General features: G+C 39.8%; 2 protein-coding genes across 25 annotated transcripts in view; both read right to left on the reverse strand.

The window, feature by feature from the left end:
- Positions 1 to 10636, reverse strand: part of HAUS6 (HAUS augmin like complex subunit 6) — a 39869-nt gene extending 29233 nt beyond the window's left edge. The window contains exons 1-5 of one of the 3 annotated variants that reach the window (XR_001398773.3): positions 10211 to 10619; positions 6292 to 6387; positions 4357 to 4435; positions 3456 to 3588; positions 340 to 487 (exon numbers count right to left, since the gene is read on the reverse strand). Coding sequence is in view for 2 of the 3 variants with exons in the window: in XM_014845516.3 (XP_014701002.2) it covers positions 340 to 487; positions 3456 to 3588; positions 4357 to 4435; positions 6292 to 6387; positions 10211 to 10449 (695 nt within the window). In the remaining variant the exon portion in view is untranslated. Of the gene's footprint in view, positions 1 to 339; positions 488 to 3455; positions 3589 to 4356; positions 4436 to 6291; positions 6388 to 10210 lie in introns of all 3 variants that reach the window. The other 2 variants (XM_014845516.3, XM_014845526.3) reach the window with 2 other exon arrangements.
- A 4079-nt stretch (positions 10637 to 14715) lies between these two features.
- PLIN2 (perilipin 2) overlaps positions 14716 to 19082 on the reverse strand; it is a 97879-nt gene continuing 93512 nt past the window's right edge. For all 22 annotated transcript variants that reach the window (XM_070495710.1, XM_070495720.1, XM_070495730.1 and 19 more), the window contains one exon: positions 14716 to 15122. In XM_070495710.1, coding sequence (XP_070351811.1) covers positions 14982 to 15122 — 141 coding nt within the window. In that variant the 3' untranslated portion in view covers positions 14716 to 14981. The remainder of the gene's footprint in view (positions 15123 to 19082) is intronic.

Raw genomic sequence — 19082 nt, forward strand, 5'->3', positions numbered from 1 at the left:
GGAAAAATTTACAGAATGAAATACCAAGAGAAAAAAGGATATAAAATAGAATGAACATTATAATTACAGCTTAAAAATGCATATACATGTTAAAAAAAGAAAAAACACCTAAAACTGAATTCTTGAACTAAAGTGATCTTCTCCTTTTCTCTAAACTTTCATTGACAATGTAACTAAAGTTTTAGACCATTTTATTCAGAAGTTATCTGGCTTTAAAATGGAAAGATAACAGCCAGGGCAGTTGAAACAGGAATGGATTATTGCCACCGAAGGCATACTGATGATGGTTGTTCAAAAAGAAAGGAATGTTCATTTTCTAACTACCAAAGTATTACTTACTGTGCATTTTCCTGATATTTTCGAGTAACAAAATCTTCTCTTTGCAAAATTTGTAAAAATCTGCTACGTGCTACATGGCATCTGGCAATGCACTTGTGCAAATCTTGTGGCTTTACGTTAAATGTCTCTGCACAATGTATAGAAGAATCTAGATGGAACACAAGATCACAAGAAACTTTAACAAGCTAATAAATATGAAAAATGTTGAATTTTTTTAATTCTAAGAGATTAACAGCCTCATATAATTAACAACTCCTTAAAAGCTAGTGTACCACAGGGAGCCGGCCCCATGGCCGAGTGGTTAGGTTCGCACACTCCGCTTCGGCGGCCCCATGTTTCACCAATTCGAATCCTGGGCACGGACACAGCGCCACTCACCAGGCCATGCTGAGGCAGCATCCCATATGCCATGGCTGGAGGGACCCACAACTAAAAATACACAACTATGTACCCGGGTGGCTTTGGGGAGAAAAAGGAAAAAAAATAAAATCTTTAAAAGAAAAAAAAAAAAAGCTAGTGTACCACATACAAAAAAAGATACAACCAATTTCAACAAAAGCAAGGATGACCTATTTTTAAAGTAGGCAACTAAAAGAGGATAGCTGAAGTTGACTTGTTTTACATAATTAAAAACTTTTAGAGTCCATCTGCCCAAAATAATTTTTTTTCCCAAAATAATTCTTATTATCACAGCTTGATATATCCACGAACAAATACATTGTTACACATGAGCAACTTCAACTTCTTAACAGGATCTTTTAACAACTAAAGAAGGAAATCAATTGAAAGAGATGAGGTGAGATCATGTCTCTTCCACTGCTGCCCTCAGCTTTTTTTCCTAGTAAGACCAAGAGGACAGGATGACCAAATAAAATCAGTCTCCATTTCTCAAGTAATTCTTGGCTATGTCACTAGATCAAAGCATGCCTTGAGAATAATCCATCCAAATATTTCAGAGTCCAAGTTTTTACCTGCAATAAATGTAATAAATTCTACTTTAAGACTGTTCAATACAATAAAAATGGATATTCTGGGAAAAAGGGACCCCACACTGCACTTAACATTACTAATCCAGGTCCTAGCATGACTCCCCAAAAAACCACAAACAATTTCTAAATATTTAATAGGGATGAGTTTACTGAATGTAGAAGTCATCTAGAGACTGAACACGGAGTCTAGAGACTTGTCTGGAATTATTCTAAATCAAAAATAGGGCAACCCATGCTTAGAAGCCTTATGAAAAATAAACTCTTGCTAAATCCAAACACATATATTTTATATAAAATACTTTGGGTTACATGTAATTGGACTGGATCATTACTAATAGAAAAACTCGTAAAACACTTATTTTACATTAAATTTAAAATATGCAAATACTTCTAAATCAACATGACATGTACATGTTTTAAAAAATCATGCACAGAAGATAAACTGGAAAAAAAGGTTTACATGTCACATCACAAAGAAAGAACAACAAATAAGAGCTTGTACAAATAAAAAAGATCAATAACTTGAGAAAAATGGACAAAGCATATGAACATAGAGTATAAAAAGAGTATAAACTGTTCTTAAATATATGATACTATTTTCAATCTAACTAAACAGTAAGAGAAAAACAAATTAAAACTACTCTGACATTCAACTTTAACCCATCAGAGTGAAAAGATAAAAATGTCTGATCACACACAATGTTGGTAAGCCTCTGGGAAAATAGACACTCACCACACACTGATGACAGAGGTATAAATTATCCAATCTCTACAGAAGATAATCTGGTAATAACAGCAAATTACAAGTGCACAATTTTTTTGACCAAGGAAACTGTCTTCCAGGATTTACACACACACACACACAATATATACACTTGAACATAAACAAACTGATATATGTATAAAGTTTCTCACTGTAGCATTGTTCTTGTAACAAAAGATTAAGAAAGTCAAAAGTCTGTCGGCAGAAGACTGATTAAATACATTATGGTACATCCATTCAAATACGCAGTTCTAAAGAAAGAGAACGAGAATAATGAAGCTCTGTGAACTGACATGGGATGATCTCCAATATATACTGTTATGTTAAAAACACAAAATTCAAAACCAGATGTCTGTCACCATTTAGGGTTTTAAAAAGAAGAAACTATACATATTTATTTGTATTATTGAGTACACTGACTGCTTCTAGGAAATGTAGTTAGAGAACAGGGGAGGAAGATAGCCTTTTCACCTCTTGATTTTTGAGAAATGTTATCCATTCAAAATAAGTAAAACATACAGACATAATATGTGCACTAAAAAAAAGAACTTAGGGGCCGGCCCTGTGGCCAAGTGGTTTAGTTCACGTGCTTTGCTTTGGCGGCCTAGGGTTTCGCTGGTTCAAATCCTGGGTGCAGACATGGCACCGCTCATCAGGCCACGCTGAGGCGGCGTTCCACATGCCACAACTAGAAGGACCCACAACTGAAAAAAAATACACAACTATGTACCGGGAGAAAAAGGAAAAATAAAACCTTTAAAAATATATATATATTAAAAAAAAAGAACTTAAAGAAAATAAACATCCCAATATTTTGTTTCTATAAATTAGCAAACAGATCAAATTCCTTTAACACAGAAATTTCTAACAAGAAAATTCAAACACATTGCCAGTAGCCAAAACAAATTTCAAACAATGTGACACAACATTTAATACAGTGCATTAGAGGCAAACTATAACCTGCATGTCTTATCGGGCCCACTGGCTATTTTTGTGAGGTCAGCAAGCTAGGAATGCTTTCTACATTTTTAAAATGCTGTATTTAAAAAAAAAAACCAGAGAGGTATGTAACAGAGAGTCTGTGTGGTCCACAAAGTTTAAAATATTTACTATCTGGCCTTATATAGAAAATGTTTCCAACACTTGTATTAGAACACAATAAAATAATCTGAATAATTACTTATGTTCATTATGAAGGGATTTCAGACTACAGTTCCAGTAGAGTATTAACTATTTGTTTTTTGAGTTAAATTAATGTTTTTATCTTACCTTGCTTTAATAAAATCTCTTGATGATTTACAAATTGTGAAGAATAAAAATTTAAGAATCAAAACAGAAAAACGCCTACTATAAGCTTAACTTACTTTTAGAATGGGTTTTTATATATTTTACTGCAACAAATCTTGCAAAATGATACATCAGATGAATAAACTTAGGACCACCGGGAGAAAGAAATAGTGAGCCAACAACTTGAGGAAAGCTACTTCCACATTCAGCCTATGGAAACAAAGAGAGAAGACAATCTGAAGACCTTATCAACAATAAGCTTTATATTTACATCATACTATTTTTGAATCGTAACAGGATTGATCAGGATTATTCCATTTGAACCAAAGTTGAATTTTTGAATCTTTCTAAATTCTTGGTAGACTTGGTCACAAAAAATAAGTACAGGGCCCAGCCCCGTGGTGCAGTAGTTAAGTCCACACGTTCTGCTTCTCGGCAGCCCGGGGTTTGCCGATACAGATCCCGGGTGTGGACATGGCACCACTTGGCACACCATGCTGTGGTAGGCGTCCCACATATCAAGTAGAGGAAGATGGGCATGGATGTCAGCTCAGGGCCAGTCTTCCTCAGCAAAAAGAGGAGCATTGGCAGCAGTTAGCTCAGGGCTAATCTTCCTCAAAACAAAGTACAATATAAAGCCACAATTATTGATACTATTTGGGGACATAAGCTAAAATAATCTATGGTCAAAAAAGTTTTCTTTAAACAAAAACTGTAACACAAATTCCCAGGAACTCGAAAATCTATCTCTTATGCACCCAGCCAGCAAAGCTGGTTTCCTAGAAATATAAAAAATGCCAACCAAAACCATCAAAAAGTATTACTCTAATTAATACTTCCTTGTTTATACTGTTAGGATATAAGCATTAAAAAGATTTCACCTCTAAAAAATTGTGTAATTAAATAAAGCCAGAAAAAAAAAATGAATGCAGTTTTCAACTTCTTAAAGTTTGCATCTTCCAGAAAGAGAAGACTTACAGAAATCTTTTTTAACCAATCACAGCAATGTTTCCGGAATTCAGTATCACTTTTTTGGTCAAATGGAGGCCAACAAAGTCTTAAAAACAAAAATAAAAGCATTAGAATTATTTTTTAAAAAAGCAAAATTTAAAAACATCAATCTTATCTCCTATACTAGAAACAATGCTAAAGGAATCAAGGCTAACAGTCATAGATTTCAACTAAAGATAGACACCAATCTGTGAGAAATTGGGTGTGTTTCTTTATAGTAAATATCTACAGGGTTGAGTTCAGTTTAGCACAAATAATCAGTGAATATATATATTAAATGAAGGAATGAATCACTCTTAAAATTACTGAAAATCAGCTAAAGAATACAACACTCTCAATGGATTCACTGGACTAACACATAAAGATGGTATAAATAAATTAGTCTTTTGAGGCTGGAAAAAAAACCCACACAAACAATTACATATGAAAAGCACAGAAAAAGGAATGGCGTAAGAGCTTCTGACGTCTAGAGATAACCCATATCAGAGTCACTGGGTGCTATTGTTTTGTGGATAAGCAAGATGTAAAATTATTAAAAAGAAAAGTTTTGCCTCAGCTTTAGTCAAAAATAATAGACTTTAAAATTTACCTATTGCTTTCCCCTGATAATCAGTTTTGTCTAAATTTTTATTCCAGCATAATGATTTGTTTAGGACTCCGTATTTTTAATATTTCTATAGCATAGCATACATTCTAGATTCATAGAGAAGAATTAACTATGCATAGGAAAAAAGACTAAAAGGCAGAATGCCAACAGTAATATTCTCTGGTTAATAGGTTTAGGAATGATTTTTACTTCCTTCTTTACATTTTTCTGTATTTTCTGAATTGCTTAAAATGAGCTGTATTTTGCTTATAATCAGTAAAAAAAAAATCAGAAAATCTATTTTTAATTGGGCAGAGGAAGCCCTATATCTTAATGATAGAGATATCCAAAAAATGTTTCAAAAATACCAGGTTTCCTGGTCACTTACAACGTTGAAGGCAAAATATGAATAAATTATCAAAAATAAAAACAATGCCCTAAACAATGGACTTACTTGTCACTTTTCTATCTAAGAGGATGATGCTACAATATAAATACCAAAACAAATTTGAACATTTTTTCTGACAGAAGAAAACTAAATCACATGCAAAATAACTCAGAACCAAAGCTAGTAAGTATTCACATTTTTATCTCCTCCTTAAACTATTTAATATTCAATAGTGTATAACAATAAGCTATACTTAATAGGAATGATTTTTGCCTACAGCACTTGACATTTTAATATACACAATCATGCGTCACTTGATGGGGATACGTTTTGACAACTAGGTGATTTCAGCATTGTGCACAAACCTAGATGGTATAGCCTACTACACACCTAGGCTCTATGGTACTAATTTTATGGGACCACCGTCATACATGCAGTCCATTGCTGACCAAAACGTCATTATGTGGTGCATGACTGTATCATTGACAAAAATAAAAAGTAAAAATACACAAAACAAATAACATTGTCTATAAGAAAAGGAGTAAGGCAGGGGTAACTAACAACAACAAAAAATATATATATAAGGCAAATTGAATGTACAGATAAATTGGTGCCAGTTAATTGTCTTGCCTAATAATTAAAACTAGGAAGAATGTTAGTAACTAATTTTATAAAACAAAATCTATCTTACCTATGTAATATACGATTGTAAGGTATGTGATTTTAAGATAACTACAAAAGAAAAATCATGCAGATTTATAAAGGTTAAGCACTAAATCTGCAAGACTCAAAACTGCTTTTTGTGACTTTGATTCAAAATAACATTCAAAAGCCAAAAGTTGAAATTCTGGCTTCTATCAAGGCATAGTCTCTTTCCAAATCTGAGAATGATTTCTCACAAAAAGAAAATGAAATCACTTTTACTCACTTGAAAACTTCTTTGGTGAGAGACTGGTCCAGCGTTTGAAACAAAAAATAAGAAACTATTTGAAAGGCATCACGGTTCAGCTTGTCAAACATGTTCCTAGTAGTTTGAAAAGAAACAGAAGCAGAAAAAAGAAACGAAAATGGTTAATATAACTAAACACCATCAAAAGCTGTATGAGTTGACAAAAATTAATATTTTTCATTCTCTTCAAGAAATCAAGGCAAATTAATTTTTCCATTCATGTAAATTTTTATAACCAATTAACAAAAACATACAGTAAGGTTCTATTTTCTGATGCTGAAAACACAGATCAAATAAAAGAAAACTGGGAGAACTTGCTTTACTGCAATGAAAACATTCTACAAAAAGAAAAGGAAAGCCATGGCCTATGACATGATGATGATGATGATATCAACCATATTTACTGAATAATAATAAATAGCTAATATTATTAAGCTGACTATTTGCCAGGTATTAATTTAAGCCTTTTACAGGCAGTAACTCATCTAATCTTCACCACAATCATATGAGGTTAAGTACTGTGCTAGCTGCTTTAACATGCATTTTATTTAATCCTAATCAAAGGAGTTTGATTATCGTCATTATACAGATGAGGATATTTAAAATTTAGGTTAATTTGCCCAAAATCACATAACCAGAAAGTGGAAGGGCAGTAATTTAAAATATGTCATCTGACCCCAGAGTCCAGGGTCTTTACCATTAAATTTTATTCCCAGAACCACCCTCATAATGTAATTCTAGCAAGTCCCTTAGAGTCTTTATTGTCCTGATTTCTCTAACTAATCAAGACAAAGCCTAAAAAATACAATATGTAAAAAAAAAAAAAAAAAAAACTAAATCTTATAAGAAACGTGACACAGCTACAAGGAATCAAGAGTTAACATGATGGGGGCCGGCCCGTGACTGAGTGGTTGAGTTCTGGAGCTCCACTGCAGCGGCCCAGGGTTTTGCTGGTTTGGATCCTGGGTACGGACCTGGCACCGCTCATCAGGCCATACTGAGGCGGCATCCCACATGCCACAACTAGAAGGACCTGCAACTAAGATATACAACTATATACCAGGGGGATTTGGGGAGATAAAGCAGAAAAAAAAAAAAAAAAGAGTTAACATGAGGTGGCATGGCGCCACTTGGCCAGGGTCATCAGCCACTGCTCTCCACTCCATGTCTGCTCCTCACCCCCTGTCTTTAACTTTTAGAACAGAGATCTGAGATATTCCCACATTTAACACATTTTCAACAATGATCTGAAGGGGTATCTCACTTGGGTGGTTCCTTGTTTTCAGACTCCAAAAAGAAAGGTTAGGAGTTAGGCTATTAAAAAGGGGCTGTGAGGCACTGGAATGCACGACAAATAGGTGTGAACCTACAAAGCTACTTTCTCGAGGTGGGGGGGGGAGTGGGAAGAGTTAACATTAATGTTCCCATGCTTATCCAAATGTCAAACAACTTTGTCCTTGGAATGTTCTTATTCCTCAAAAGTACAAATGAAGTTCCTACCTCCTTATCATCTCTCCAATCTGTTACTATTTCACATAGTATCCAGTTCTCTTCTTTGACACAATTTTTAATAAGACGTTTGTTGAAAGTTTATTCACTTGCTAAACTAAAATTCTGTAAGGAAGAAGTTTATGTCTATTCTGTTCACCATGATATACCCAGGTCCAATACCGTGTTCAGTTACCATTTGCTGTATAAACAAATGAATGAATCACCTTTTCTTTCCACTCCCACTGCCACCTTACTGCAACGCCCCAATTCCCCCTCTAATCCAATCTCTGTAATGCAAACAGAATGATGTTTCCAAAATGCAAATCTTCTGGGCAAAATACCTAGGAATGCAACTGCTGGATTATATGTTAGGCATATGTTTAACTTTATAAGAAAAGTGGTAACACACCTACATGCTCACAGAAGCTAGAAACTCACACAACTCCACACCAAAAAGAATGAATTTTAGGGGCTGGCCCCGTGGCTGAGTGGTTAAGTTCCCGTGCTCCACTGCAGATGGCCCGGTGTTTCGTTGGTTCGAATCTTGGGCACGGACATGGCACTGCTCATCAAACCACGCTGAGGCAGCATCCCACATGCCACAACTAGAAAAACCCACAACGAAGAATATACAACTATGTACCGGGGGGCTTTGGGGAGAAAAAGGAAAAAAATAAAATCTTTAAAAAAAAAGAATGAATTTTACCATATATAAATATAAATGAACAAAAAATAAAAATATTTTGGGCCAGCCCCAATGGCCTAGTGGTTAAGTTTGGTGCGCTCTGCTTCAGTGGCCCAGGTTTGGTTCCTGGGTAAGAACCTACACCACTGGTCAGTGGCCACACTGTGGCAGCGGCCCACAAACAAAACAGAGGAAGATTTGCAACAGATGTTAGCTCAAGGTGAATCTTCCTCAAACAAAAGAGGAGGATTGGCAATGGATGTTAGCTCAGGGCGAATCTTCCTCAGCAAAACAAATTAATAAAATGAAATAAAAATATTTCTTTTAAGTAAATTTGATGCCACATTCACGCTCGAAGCATTCAAAGTGGACATCTGTTTCAAATGGTGGATCCCTCCCAAGAACCCACCAAAATGACTCTAAAGACATCTAAAGGTGGACATGGTCCATCACTGGGCCAGAACTTGACAGATTTTAACTAATTTTCAAAGGCAGAAAGCAGATTACAATTGGATAAACTAGAGAAAACCAAGATTGCTAACACGCTGGAGAGAAGGATGCAGTGGCAATGGGAACCATCCTCAGTGGAGGCCTGGAGAAGCTTTTAAGCTTCTCTGCCAGTACAGAGAAAATGAGACTGTGCTGTGGTCCTCAAACCATGTGAGATAGATGAAGTATTTATTAATAATAATCATAGCCTGATAAATGCTATCCACTGGTAGTCAACTTTCAGAATAGACTTCTAGACAACTTGCTTATCCATGTAAACAGCAGTAATTTCTAAACAAATAATTACCAAACAAAACTTAATCACAGCTCTAAACCTTAACAGTAAACCAGTCATAATACAGCTGAAAAAAGTCAAGAGGGAGAGGAGGGCAGAGGAGGGTAGGGAAGCACAGGTGACATAATTAATCATCTTATAAATAATAGCTATCTTCTCTCTGAAATTACATAGTGGGGAATCAAGGGATACCTTTGAGACTGATGCATCAAGAAATAGAGGTCTAAGCACATTATTAAAATACTGCCACTAGAAGAACTGAAATCACATAATTTCAAAAGTCAACAAGAGTGAGGAGAACAGGAGATACCCTATGTATCCCAAATTTGTCCTGGCCCATAGGGAGAAAGATAATAGCGACTGTCTCAAGTTGATAAGACATAGATATATAAACAAAGTATTTAGATTTATTATCATAACTATAACATTAGTGGGAAAGTAGGGAAGGAGCTTTTACTTTTCATCTTAATAGCCTTCTCCGTTTTTTTGCAAACTGTGGCATACCTTAGTTTGCTAATTCAAAAGGGTAAAAATTATAAACTAACAAGCAACCACCTTGGAAAGCTCTCGAGTCCTAAAGGCGTTTGCACATACCGTTCCTACATCCTTCCACTACCAACTCGCCCCCCACCCCTGCCGCTCGACTTTCCACACCACCCGGCTTCCCGGCTTCACCACTAAAGCAGGATTAAGCTGCCCTCCAGTTTGGCCCGAGTGCTGACTCCACTCCCCTACAAAGCGTTCCCGGCACGGTTCCGCAGTTGATAGTCTCTGCCACCAGGCTGGAAGCCACTGGGAGCAGGGACTTTGTGGCCAGTGGCTGACACACAGTAACTGGTCGACGACTTGGTTCATCAACCCGCGAGGTCCGCGAAAGGGCGGGTCACCCCAGTGAGTCCAAGCGCGGCCTCCCCCGCGCCCCGCCCCGGCCTCCTTACACTCCGAGGTGCGTGTGCGACAAGATCTTTCCGCAGGCAATGGTCGCCGGGCCTGGCTCGAAGCCGAGCGCCAGCAGATACCTCCAAAGATGCTCCTTCTCGAAAGAGGTGACCCAGGCCGAGCTCATCTTCGCGGTCGGCAATGTCCCTGCAAAGGAAGAAAGCGCAGGCCCCAACGCCTCCGAGGGCCCTCGGACTCCCTCCCTACGGGCAGTCTGGGGTCGCGGCGGCCCCTCCATTGCCACCGCCTGCTTCTCTCTCGTCCGGAGCCATTTCGCCTCACATGGCCGCAATTCTGAGCGAAATGGAGGCTCTAACAGTAGCACGGCACAGCTGCCTAAGCCAAGCCACCGCAAACCAAGACTCCCGCGCTTCCGGAAGAGCGGCACGCGCCGGCGCCACCCGGCTTCTGGAGGAGGCGGGACTTCCACCGCGGACTATATCTCCCGCCATGCAATGCGCCCTTCTCTCAGTCGCTTCCTGTCAGGTCCTGTCGACAAACTACAAGACCCACAGAGCGTTGCGGGACCAGCGAACTTTTTTGCGCTTGCGTAACCGCGAGCTGTAGGTTGCGGCGTCCTTCTGGTTTCGCGGCTTCTGATCCCTGGTCTTCTTGGTTCCTTTTGTTCGCATAGGCGTGTTACGTCAGAAAAAAAACATAGATCGAGGACTGTGGCTCCGTGTAGTAGAAAAAGTACTGTGTTCCATCCTCAGCTGTTTTCACTAGCTGTGTGACCCTGAGCAAGTCACCTACCCTCCGAGCCACCAGTCGATTATTAGTAAAATCTTCTATGCCCTCTAATGCTGAATGTTCCTTTCATCTTCTTGCTCTAACTGAAATCTGGCCCTCCTCTAAACATACAGCGTCCGCCTGCTGCGCTCTCAATTGATTGTTTTCTCTCCCCCACCCCAAATACAACAGGGCCTGGAAATGGGGTGGATGCTCCACTTATTTCTCCTTGCCACCCCTGGCAATTATTGCCTCACTAAAACCATCAGGTCCTTTGAAATTTATGCTGTCACCCACAAATCTTCCTTGTGGAGGTCATGTGTAAGATCTCCGGGTTGCTGGACCTCGTTCTGAAAATATTTAGCACTTAATTCTCTTTCTCTCATGGGTTAATTTTTGGTGCTTTCAATAACCATGTAGGTGACCTTCCCAATGCCCTGACCTCTCAGTTCTGTGACCTCTTCTCAGCTCCCTAACCCCTTTCTCTCTTTGCCAGATTTATCTGGCAGATCCCAAATTCCTATTAAATTCACTTCTCTGCCTACTCCACACCTGCAGCTTAGTAGCTAAAAGCAATTATGATGCCTGGCGTCTCTCAAAATTCATGACAACTCAAGTGGGCTCTTAGGCCTGCCCTCTCCACCCTACTGTTTTTCCCAAATCTCATTTTCCACACAGTTATATATATCTTCTTCCCTCCCTTAAACTTCTGATACCCCCTTTCCCCTCTTCACTCTCAGTGATGTCCTTTGTTGTTAGTTAATAGATGCTTCCAGAAAAGAACTTCCGTCAACAGTTTACCAACCTGCCCATATCTTTGTCCATATAGTGTTCCCTCTCTCTTGTTAATCTGAGTGAATCAAAGTGTGCTAACCTAAGACCAGTCCTTTCACTTATTCAATGGATCATATTCCTTTTCTCCTACTCAAAGAGTTTACCCCAGCATTTGTTCTGTACTTTCTCCTGCGTCTTCAATTCTTCCCATCAGTGTACAAACATGCTGTAATACCTTCCATCGTTTAAAAAAAAAATCCTTTGACCCCAATGCCTTTTCTTATTACATCAAAACTTCTCCAAAAAGTTACCTATACCCACCTCACTGCTAATGGTAACTTGCCCAAGCCACTTGTATCATTTAGCATTCTTTGGTTAAAAGCAGCAAAACTGACTCTGGTGGAGTTTTATTAGATGGGTCGTGAGTAGCATAAATAAAGAATGGAAAGTCTAGAGAATAAGGTTCACCCAGAAAACCTTCCTTTCCCAAAAGGTAGCCACCATTCTCACTTTTATCATAATCACTTCCTTGTGTTGTCTTGCAGTTTTACCACCCAAGTGTGCTTCCCTGGACACTACAGTTTAGTCTTGCCCTTTTTATATTTGTCTTGTCTTTTTTTTTTTTTTAAGCCTTTCTTGGGTTTGTTTTTTTAAATAATATATTTTAATATACAGGTTTTTCTCCACCCCGCCTTTTTTCTTACAGTTTATCTGTTGAAGAACTGGGACCTGAGTATTTCCTATTGTCTGGGTTTTACTGATTGCATCCTCATGAAGCAGATCAAAATGTCCCACTGTCCCTGTCCTCTGTAGTTCCTTCAAATTGGCAGCTGGAACCAGAGGCTTGATCAGACTCAGGTGTGATCCGTTTGGCAAGACTGGATGATTATTAGTGTATGCTCTTTCATCAGGCAGTACATCTCTATTTACGCCATTGATGCATTGATGCTAAATGCCTAGATCCATTAATTCACTGGGGATTGCAAAATGTTGATATTCTAATTTATTATTTGTTATGGACTTTATTATTTGTTATGGACCTCACCCCAAATTCATATGTTGAAACCCTAATCCTCAATGTAATAATATTAGAAGGTGAGGTCTTTGAGAGGTAATTAGAGTTACGCGAGGGCCTAAGGGCGGAGCCCTAATGAATGGAATGAATGGTATTAGTCACAAGAAACTAAATATACATGTAAATATACAAAGAGAAGTGGACTCTGCAACCTGGAAAGGGGCCCTCACCAAAACCCAACAGTACTGGCACCCTGATCTCAAACTTCCAGCCTCCAGGACTGCGAGAAGTAAACATTTGTTGTTTGTTTTATTTTTAAAGATTGGCACCTGAGCTAACAACTGTTGCCAATCTTTTTTTTTTCTGCTTTTTCTCCCCAAATCCCCCCAATACATAGTTGTACATTTTAGTTGTGTCTCCTTCTAGTTGTGGTATGTGGGACGCTGCCTCAGTGTGGTCTGATGAGCAGTGCCATGTCCTTGCCCAGGATTCAAACCTGCGAAACCCTGGGCCGCCAAAGCGGAGCGCATGAACTTAACCATTCGGCCATGGGGCCAGCTCCTAAATGTTTGTTGTTTAAACCATTCAGTCTAAGGTAATTTGTTACAACAGTCCAAACTGACTAAGATACCATTTCTTTTTCATTTGATAGTGGCAATACTTTTAAGAGACAAGATTTCCCTCATTTACTATTTGTTTACCTAGCGGTAATTGATGTGGGCTCGGTGAGTCGAGGAGTCGAAAGAAAGATTTCTTGGACTCTCAAGGTCTGGCAGTAATGCTCTTTTACTCAGAGAATAGCATGGAGTAGCATGGGGGCAGGACCCATGGGCAGTGAAGAGCTGCAGGCATGGGGACAGGACCCATGGGCAGAAAGAGCTGCAGTGCGTTGAGAGTTAGAGCAAATTTATAAGGCAAAAGTATGTGAATTATTTCTTTACAAGACAAAGGAAAGATCATGAAAAAATCATTAAAATGGTATCAGTGCAGGTGGAGTCTGGTTATTGGGTGGTCCTGTAACTTTAGATAAGAATCAGATCGGATTAAATCAGGACGTGCTATGCTTCCCGAGGATGATATAGATCAGCATGTAGGGCAGGACGCCTTGGGCTTCTCTCCCTGGGGCAGCCTTGATCCTCATCATAAATGATATAAGGAAGGATACATTATTGGTTCTGTCCCTTTATTTACCAGTTTTCAAGATAATGAATTAGTTTGCTATCATCTCCTAAACTTGACCAATTAGGTTGTTTATATATAAAATAATATATTTGGATATTTGATGGGGTTCAATCTATTGAAATTATTATTCTTATTGAAGTTCAAATTGTCCCACCTTTGGTCAATGGGAACCTCTTCAAATTTGCTCCCTTGCTACCTGGAATAGCAATAAGTTCAAGACTCATTTTGTACATTTCCTGCCTCAGACCTGGAATCAGCCATTTTCCCAAGAAGCCCTGTTTCTTTTAATGGGAGAGGTATTTCAAAACTACAGTCTGGCCTTTAGGGGTGCTCATCGCCACCAGGTTGCCCATTGTTTCTACAATTTACCTCACTAATACTTATTTGATGCTGCTCTGTGCCAAGCATTGCTCTAAGCTTTCCACAATTGTTAATTTATTTATTCTCCACAACAAACCTACTATTATCTCCATTTTACTGACGAGGAAATTGAGGCATAGAGAAATTAAGTAACTTGTTTTAAGTCCCACAGATAGTAAGTGGCAGAGCCAAAATTAGAACCGGAGTCTGAGCCATTACCCCTCATAATATGCTTCTTCCCAGTTGACCTGTTTTCAGTCATATGCCCACCACTAGGCTAGGGGAAAGTGAACAAACCTTGACCAGCAGACCCACTGAGAGCCCCCTCCAAGACACAAGGGTACTATTACCAGAAGCAGCAGGAATGAATCCTGGGAGGAGGAAAATAATAATAATAATAAATATATATATATTCACTGTAGTGGTAAAAAGAAATCACTCTGATTCAAGATTTTACAGCACAGTTTTTATTAAAGGTATTTCAATGATTAAACTTTGAAGAACTGTATAAAATGATATATGATACAGAGCTAGGATCTCTTATAAAAGTTTAGATCAATCAGAGATCCATTACAATTAAGACCAAATAGCCAAAAAATAGATTAATCCCCAATAGTTTAATCCCCAAAGCCATAGGAATAAACACATGAGTAAATATGAAGTTCAATGGGATACAAATTGTGCATTCAGTCGAAAGGAGTATTTTCTTGTTAGTCATTCAACGTTTTGCCCTGAGAGGACTCAGGGCGATTAGCATGTGAATGGTCTGATCCATCCTCCTCTGCCAAAGCGATAACATCTGGAATTTCATCAGTCTCAGATGCCAAGTCTATGGAAGTGAAATCAAATACCTGTAAAAGAAGAATCCTGGATATTAAAACAAACACTAATGGCGTGAGCTGTCAGGTCCAGAAGAACTCATGAAGACATTCATTACTTCACGTCGATGAACCTTCCTTTGTCCATAGCTATGCTTTTTGACAAGATGTTTGTAGTTTTATTTTGCTAGGAAAGATTCACCCTGAGCTAACGTCTGTTGCCAGTCTTCCTCTCTCTCTCTTTTTTTTCCCCTCCCCAAAGCCTCAACGTGGCCTGACGAGCGGTGCCATGTCCTCGCCCAGGATCCGAACCCTGGGCCGCCGCAGCGGAGCGGGCGAACTTAACCACTCGGCCACGGAGCCAGTCCGAAAGCTTTTTTTAAAGTACAAAATATAAAGCATTTCTGGTTATTCATCTGTTAATCTATTTTTCTCTTAAAAACAATAATACTGGGGCCAGCCCGGTGGTGCAGTGGTTAAGTTTGCACATTCCGTTTCTTGGCGGCCCGGGGTTCGCTGGTTTGGATCCCGGGTGCAGACATGGCACCGCTTGGCAAAAGCCATGCTTGCTGTGGCAGGCGTCCCACATATAAAGTAGAGGAGGATAGGCATGGATGTTAGCTCAGGGCCAGTCTTCCTCAGCAAAATGAGGAGGATTGGCAGTAGTTAGCTCAGGGCTAATCTTCCTCAAACAAACAAACAGACAAACAATAATACTCTACTTTTCCATAAGTCTGACTTCCAATAACATAAACCCTTGGGGAAATGTCTAGAAACTGAGGAAGCAAAAGGTCATTTAATAGTTGAATAGCCATCATGAAGTCCTAGTTCTTCTCTGCATAAGAAAGGCTTTTAGGGATAAGAAGTTCTATGAACTCTTACACACAATTTTGATAAACTAAGTAATGTCTCTTAGTCAACAGCAGATTAAAAGTAGGGAATTAGTGAGGTATAAGAAATTACTAAAGGCTGGAATCTTGATGGCAGAGAAAAAAATTAGCTGATTACCCGACAGAGGCAAAACCACCACCACCAACAACAAAAGAAATCCACCAAAAAAACAGACAGAAGGGGAGGCAGAATGAGGAGTTATTGTTTAATGGGTACAGTGTTTATGCTTGGGATGATGATAAAGTTCTGGAAACCAATAGTGGTGATGCTTGCACAATATTGTGAATGTAATTAATGCCAGTGAATTGTACACTTAAGAATGGCTAAAATGGTAAATTTGATGCTATGTATATTTTACCACAATTTTTAAATACAGGAAAAAAAAAGACAAGAAGGGAGAATCTTGTTTTGTTCACTGGACCCCTTCCTGGCTCTTTGTGGCCCTTATTGCACTTCTCCCTAAGGACCCAGCTGCTCAGAAGACTGTCTGGTCTGAGGTGCAGACTTCCACCATTTGTTCCTGAGGCTTTCAGTTAGGGGAGATCAAACTGCATTCTAGCTATTTCTGAATATTCACTTTGCAAAGATTGTAATCAACCTGACATCCACAAAAGCCAGCCATGCTCATACAAATTAATTCAGCGCATCAGCCAGGCAAGCCAACCAACTATTGCAATCTTAACCTTCTTAGGTTAAAAGGTATACTTTGCTTGGCAGTCTCTTCTGTTTAATTAAATGTACATTTTAACATCCAATATCACTTTGTTTTTAATAAATGGAAAATATAACAAGAAGCTACACCACAAGAAGGCATAGGCAGAGGGATTTTCTGGGCCCCAAACAGGAAGCAAGCTGCAGTTTTCTCCTATCAGAGGACTGGTGTGCTAGAACAGAAAAAATACATGTGCTCTGACCTCAGGCAGGCACATCAGATATTGGCTAAATCCCTACCCTGCCACCTACCCCTTTGTAACATGTTTCTTCATCTCTCAAGTGGGGAAAATACCTAATTGATTGGGTTGCAGGTGAAGAATAAAGGTAGTAGGAGCCAAGCTTTTGAAAGGTGCTCAATAGATTGTAGCTTTTATTCTCATTAGTTCCTTAAATACCACCACACACGCACAAAACTGCCAAAGTCACCTGCAGGCCAAGTAACTGTTGGCCTAAAGCAGAGTTCTTTGCAGAATTTTGGAGATCTCACGCTCAGAGATTTAGGAGAAAAGTTCCACCACCACCAAAAAAGTCCTACCTCTAGCAGTCCCAGAGATGATTTAGGAGAGCTGTAAGAATAATTCACCTTCCATACATCCAGAATGATCCAGAGGGTCTCATTTCCCCTAAGTTCTTGGCTATCACGAAAGCCCACTTGAGGACTATGCAGGGAACAGGGGCGAACAGGGCAGTTAAGAGGTAGCCACAGTCTATCAAGTTTCCATGGTGAATTTAATTTGAAATGCAGTGGTTGTGCCTGACCATCTTCATGGGGTTTTTAGAAATGTGGCAGAGGAGAAATCATTTCACAGATTTATAAAATAAATCCCTTTTTCATTGACATGAACAAATATAGTTTGGACCATGGAAGGAGTGTAAGGAGCCTCTTGCTGCGAATGCCCATCTGGGATGGAGGCCAAACTCAGAATCAGATGCTTACTATGAAGTTAATGAGACAGCCATAGTCCCTCCCTGAAAGGACAGGAAACCAGCAATACACTCTTTTCAAGAACACCAAGTGACTATGCTAGGATTCCCAGCACTCTGTGTACTTTCTGCAGGTTGTTTCCCATACAACCACAGGGGGCATGTTTCATATCATAGGCTTCATTGATTTGCATATTTATCATGGCAACTTTCCCAAAGAAGATGGCACTACACATGTTGAGGATAAGGTGATATTTTCTTTTCTTTTTTTTTTGCAGGGAGGTTCTGCACAATGTTTATTGACTGGTGTCTCAGGGATTTGACAGTGTAGGGGCACTAGCTGGCATGCCCCTTTAAGACCATGTGTCCTTGAGGCTCCTTGTCTGAACTTCGTTCCAGCACTCACTATGATAACAGTCCTGGGCTTGGCCAACCCAGCTGCTTTCTGGTGGGAGAGTTAGCACAAAACCCTCATTGTCTGAGGGAACATGTGGGCTCTCTGGGGGGGGGGGGGGTCTCTGGTCCTTGGAATGCAAGTTGTACAGGCACAATCCCCCTTAGCAAGCCCACAGCCTTTGTTCCTCTGCCTACTTAAGCCAGCTTCTCTCAGGGGGTAGTAGCAAGTGCACATTTCCTGTCCAGCCGGCTGCCACTGGACCTTCCCTGTAAGTAACTCCCCAATAAACCCATATGTCTCATTCACTGTCTCTAGGTCTTTCCCTTGGTCTCTTGGCAACGTATCCCACACTGCTCACCCAGATGGGCATATGGCAGAACACTTGGCAGCAAGCCAGCCAGGAGACCAAAGAAAACCACTTGAACGCTGAGACTATGGGTGATGGGAAGGGGAAATCCACGAGGGTAATCCTGGGTTGGCTGGTGTCCTCCCTGTGAGGGCCGGTCACCACCATCCTTGATGGGTGGAGCCCACTGCATGAGAACGGGGATGCCCCGAAAATGCCAAAGGGCCTAGGGGAAAGTCCGGGGCATGCGAGAAGCCTAGGCCATTGCTACAGCTGTGGGGTAGCCCCTTTCCACCATAGGAAGGCTTGCAATGAAGGCAGGGGAAGTCCTGGGCATGATGAATGATGAGAGAAAGAAATCAGAAGCCCAGGCGGTAGCCGCTGCTGAGCAGCAGAAGCCAAAATGGAAGCTAAGGTGAAGGTGAGGCAGCTACAAGAGAAATTAAAATTAGAAAGAGAAGCATAGCTGGTTCAAGTTGAAACTACCAAGTCTGTTCCTGGGAGCCTGTTGAGAGGATAGAGGACTGACCAGCCCCGACCCGCGGGGGTAGATCCCACAGACCTGCCTCCGCCTGTCTGCCATATGCATTCCACCACGAGGGATTACACTGCCACACAACTGGTGGGAGTGGGGAACAAGTGAACTAAATAGATGTAAAAGGGATGAAAATCAGGGCGGGGGATTCTTCTTAACAATAATTACGTGTTATTGTGTATGTAC

Source organism: Equus asinus, chromosome 23 (genome assembly GCF_041296235.1).
Source record: "Equus asinus isolate D_3611 breed Donkey chromosome 23, EquAss-T2T_v2, whole genome shotgun sequence".
Classification (NCBI taxonomy): Eukaryota; Metazoa; Chordata; class Mammalia; order Perissodactyla; family Equidae; genus Equus; species Equus asinus.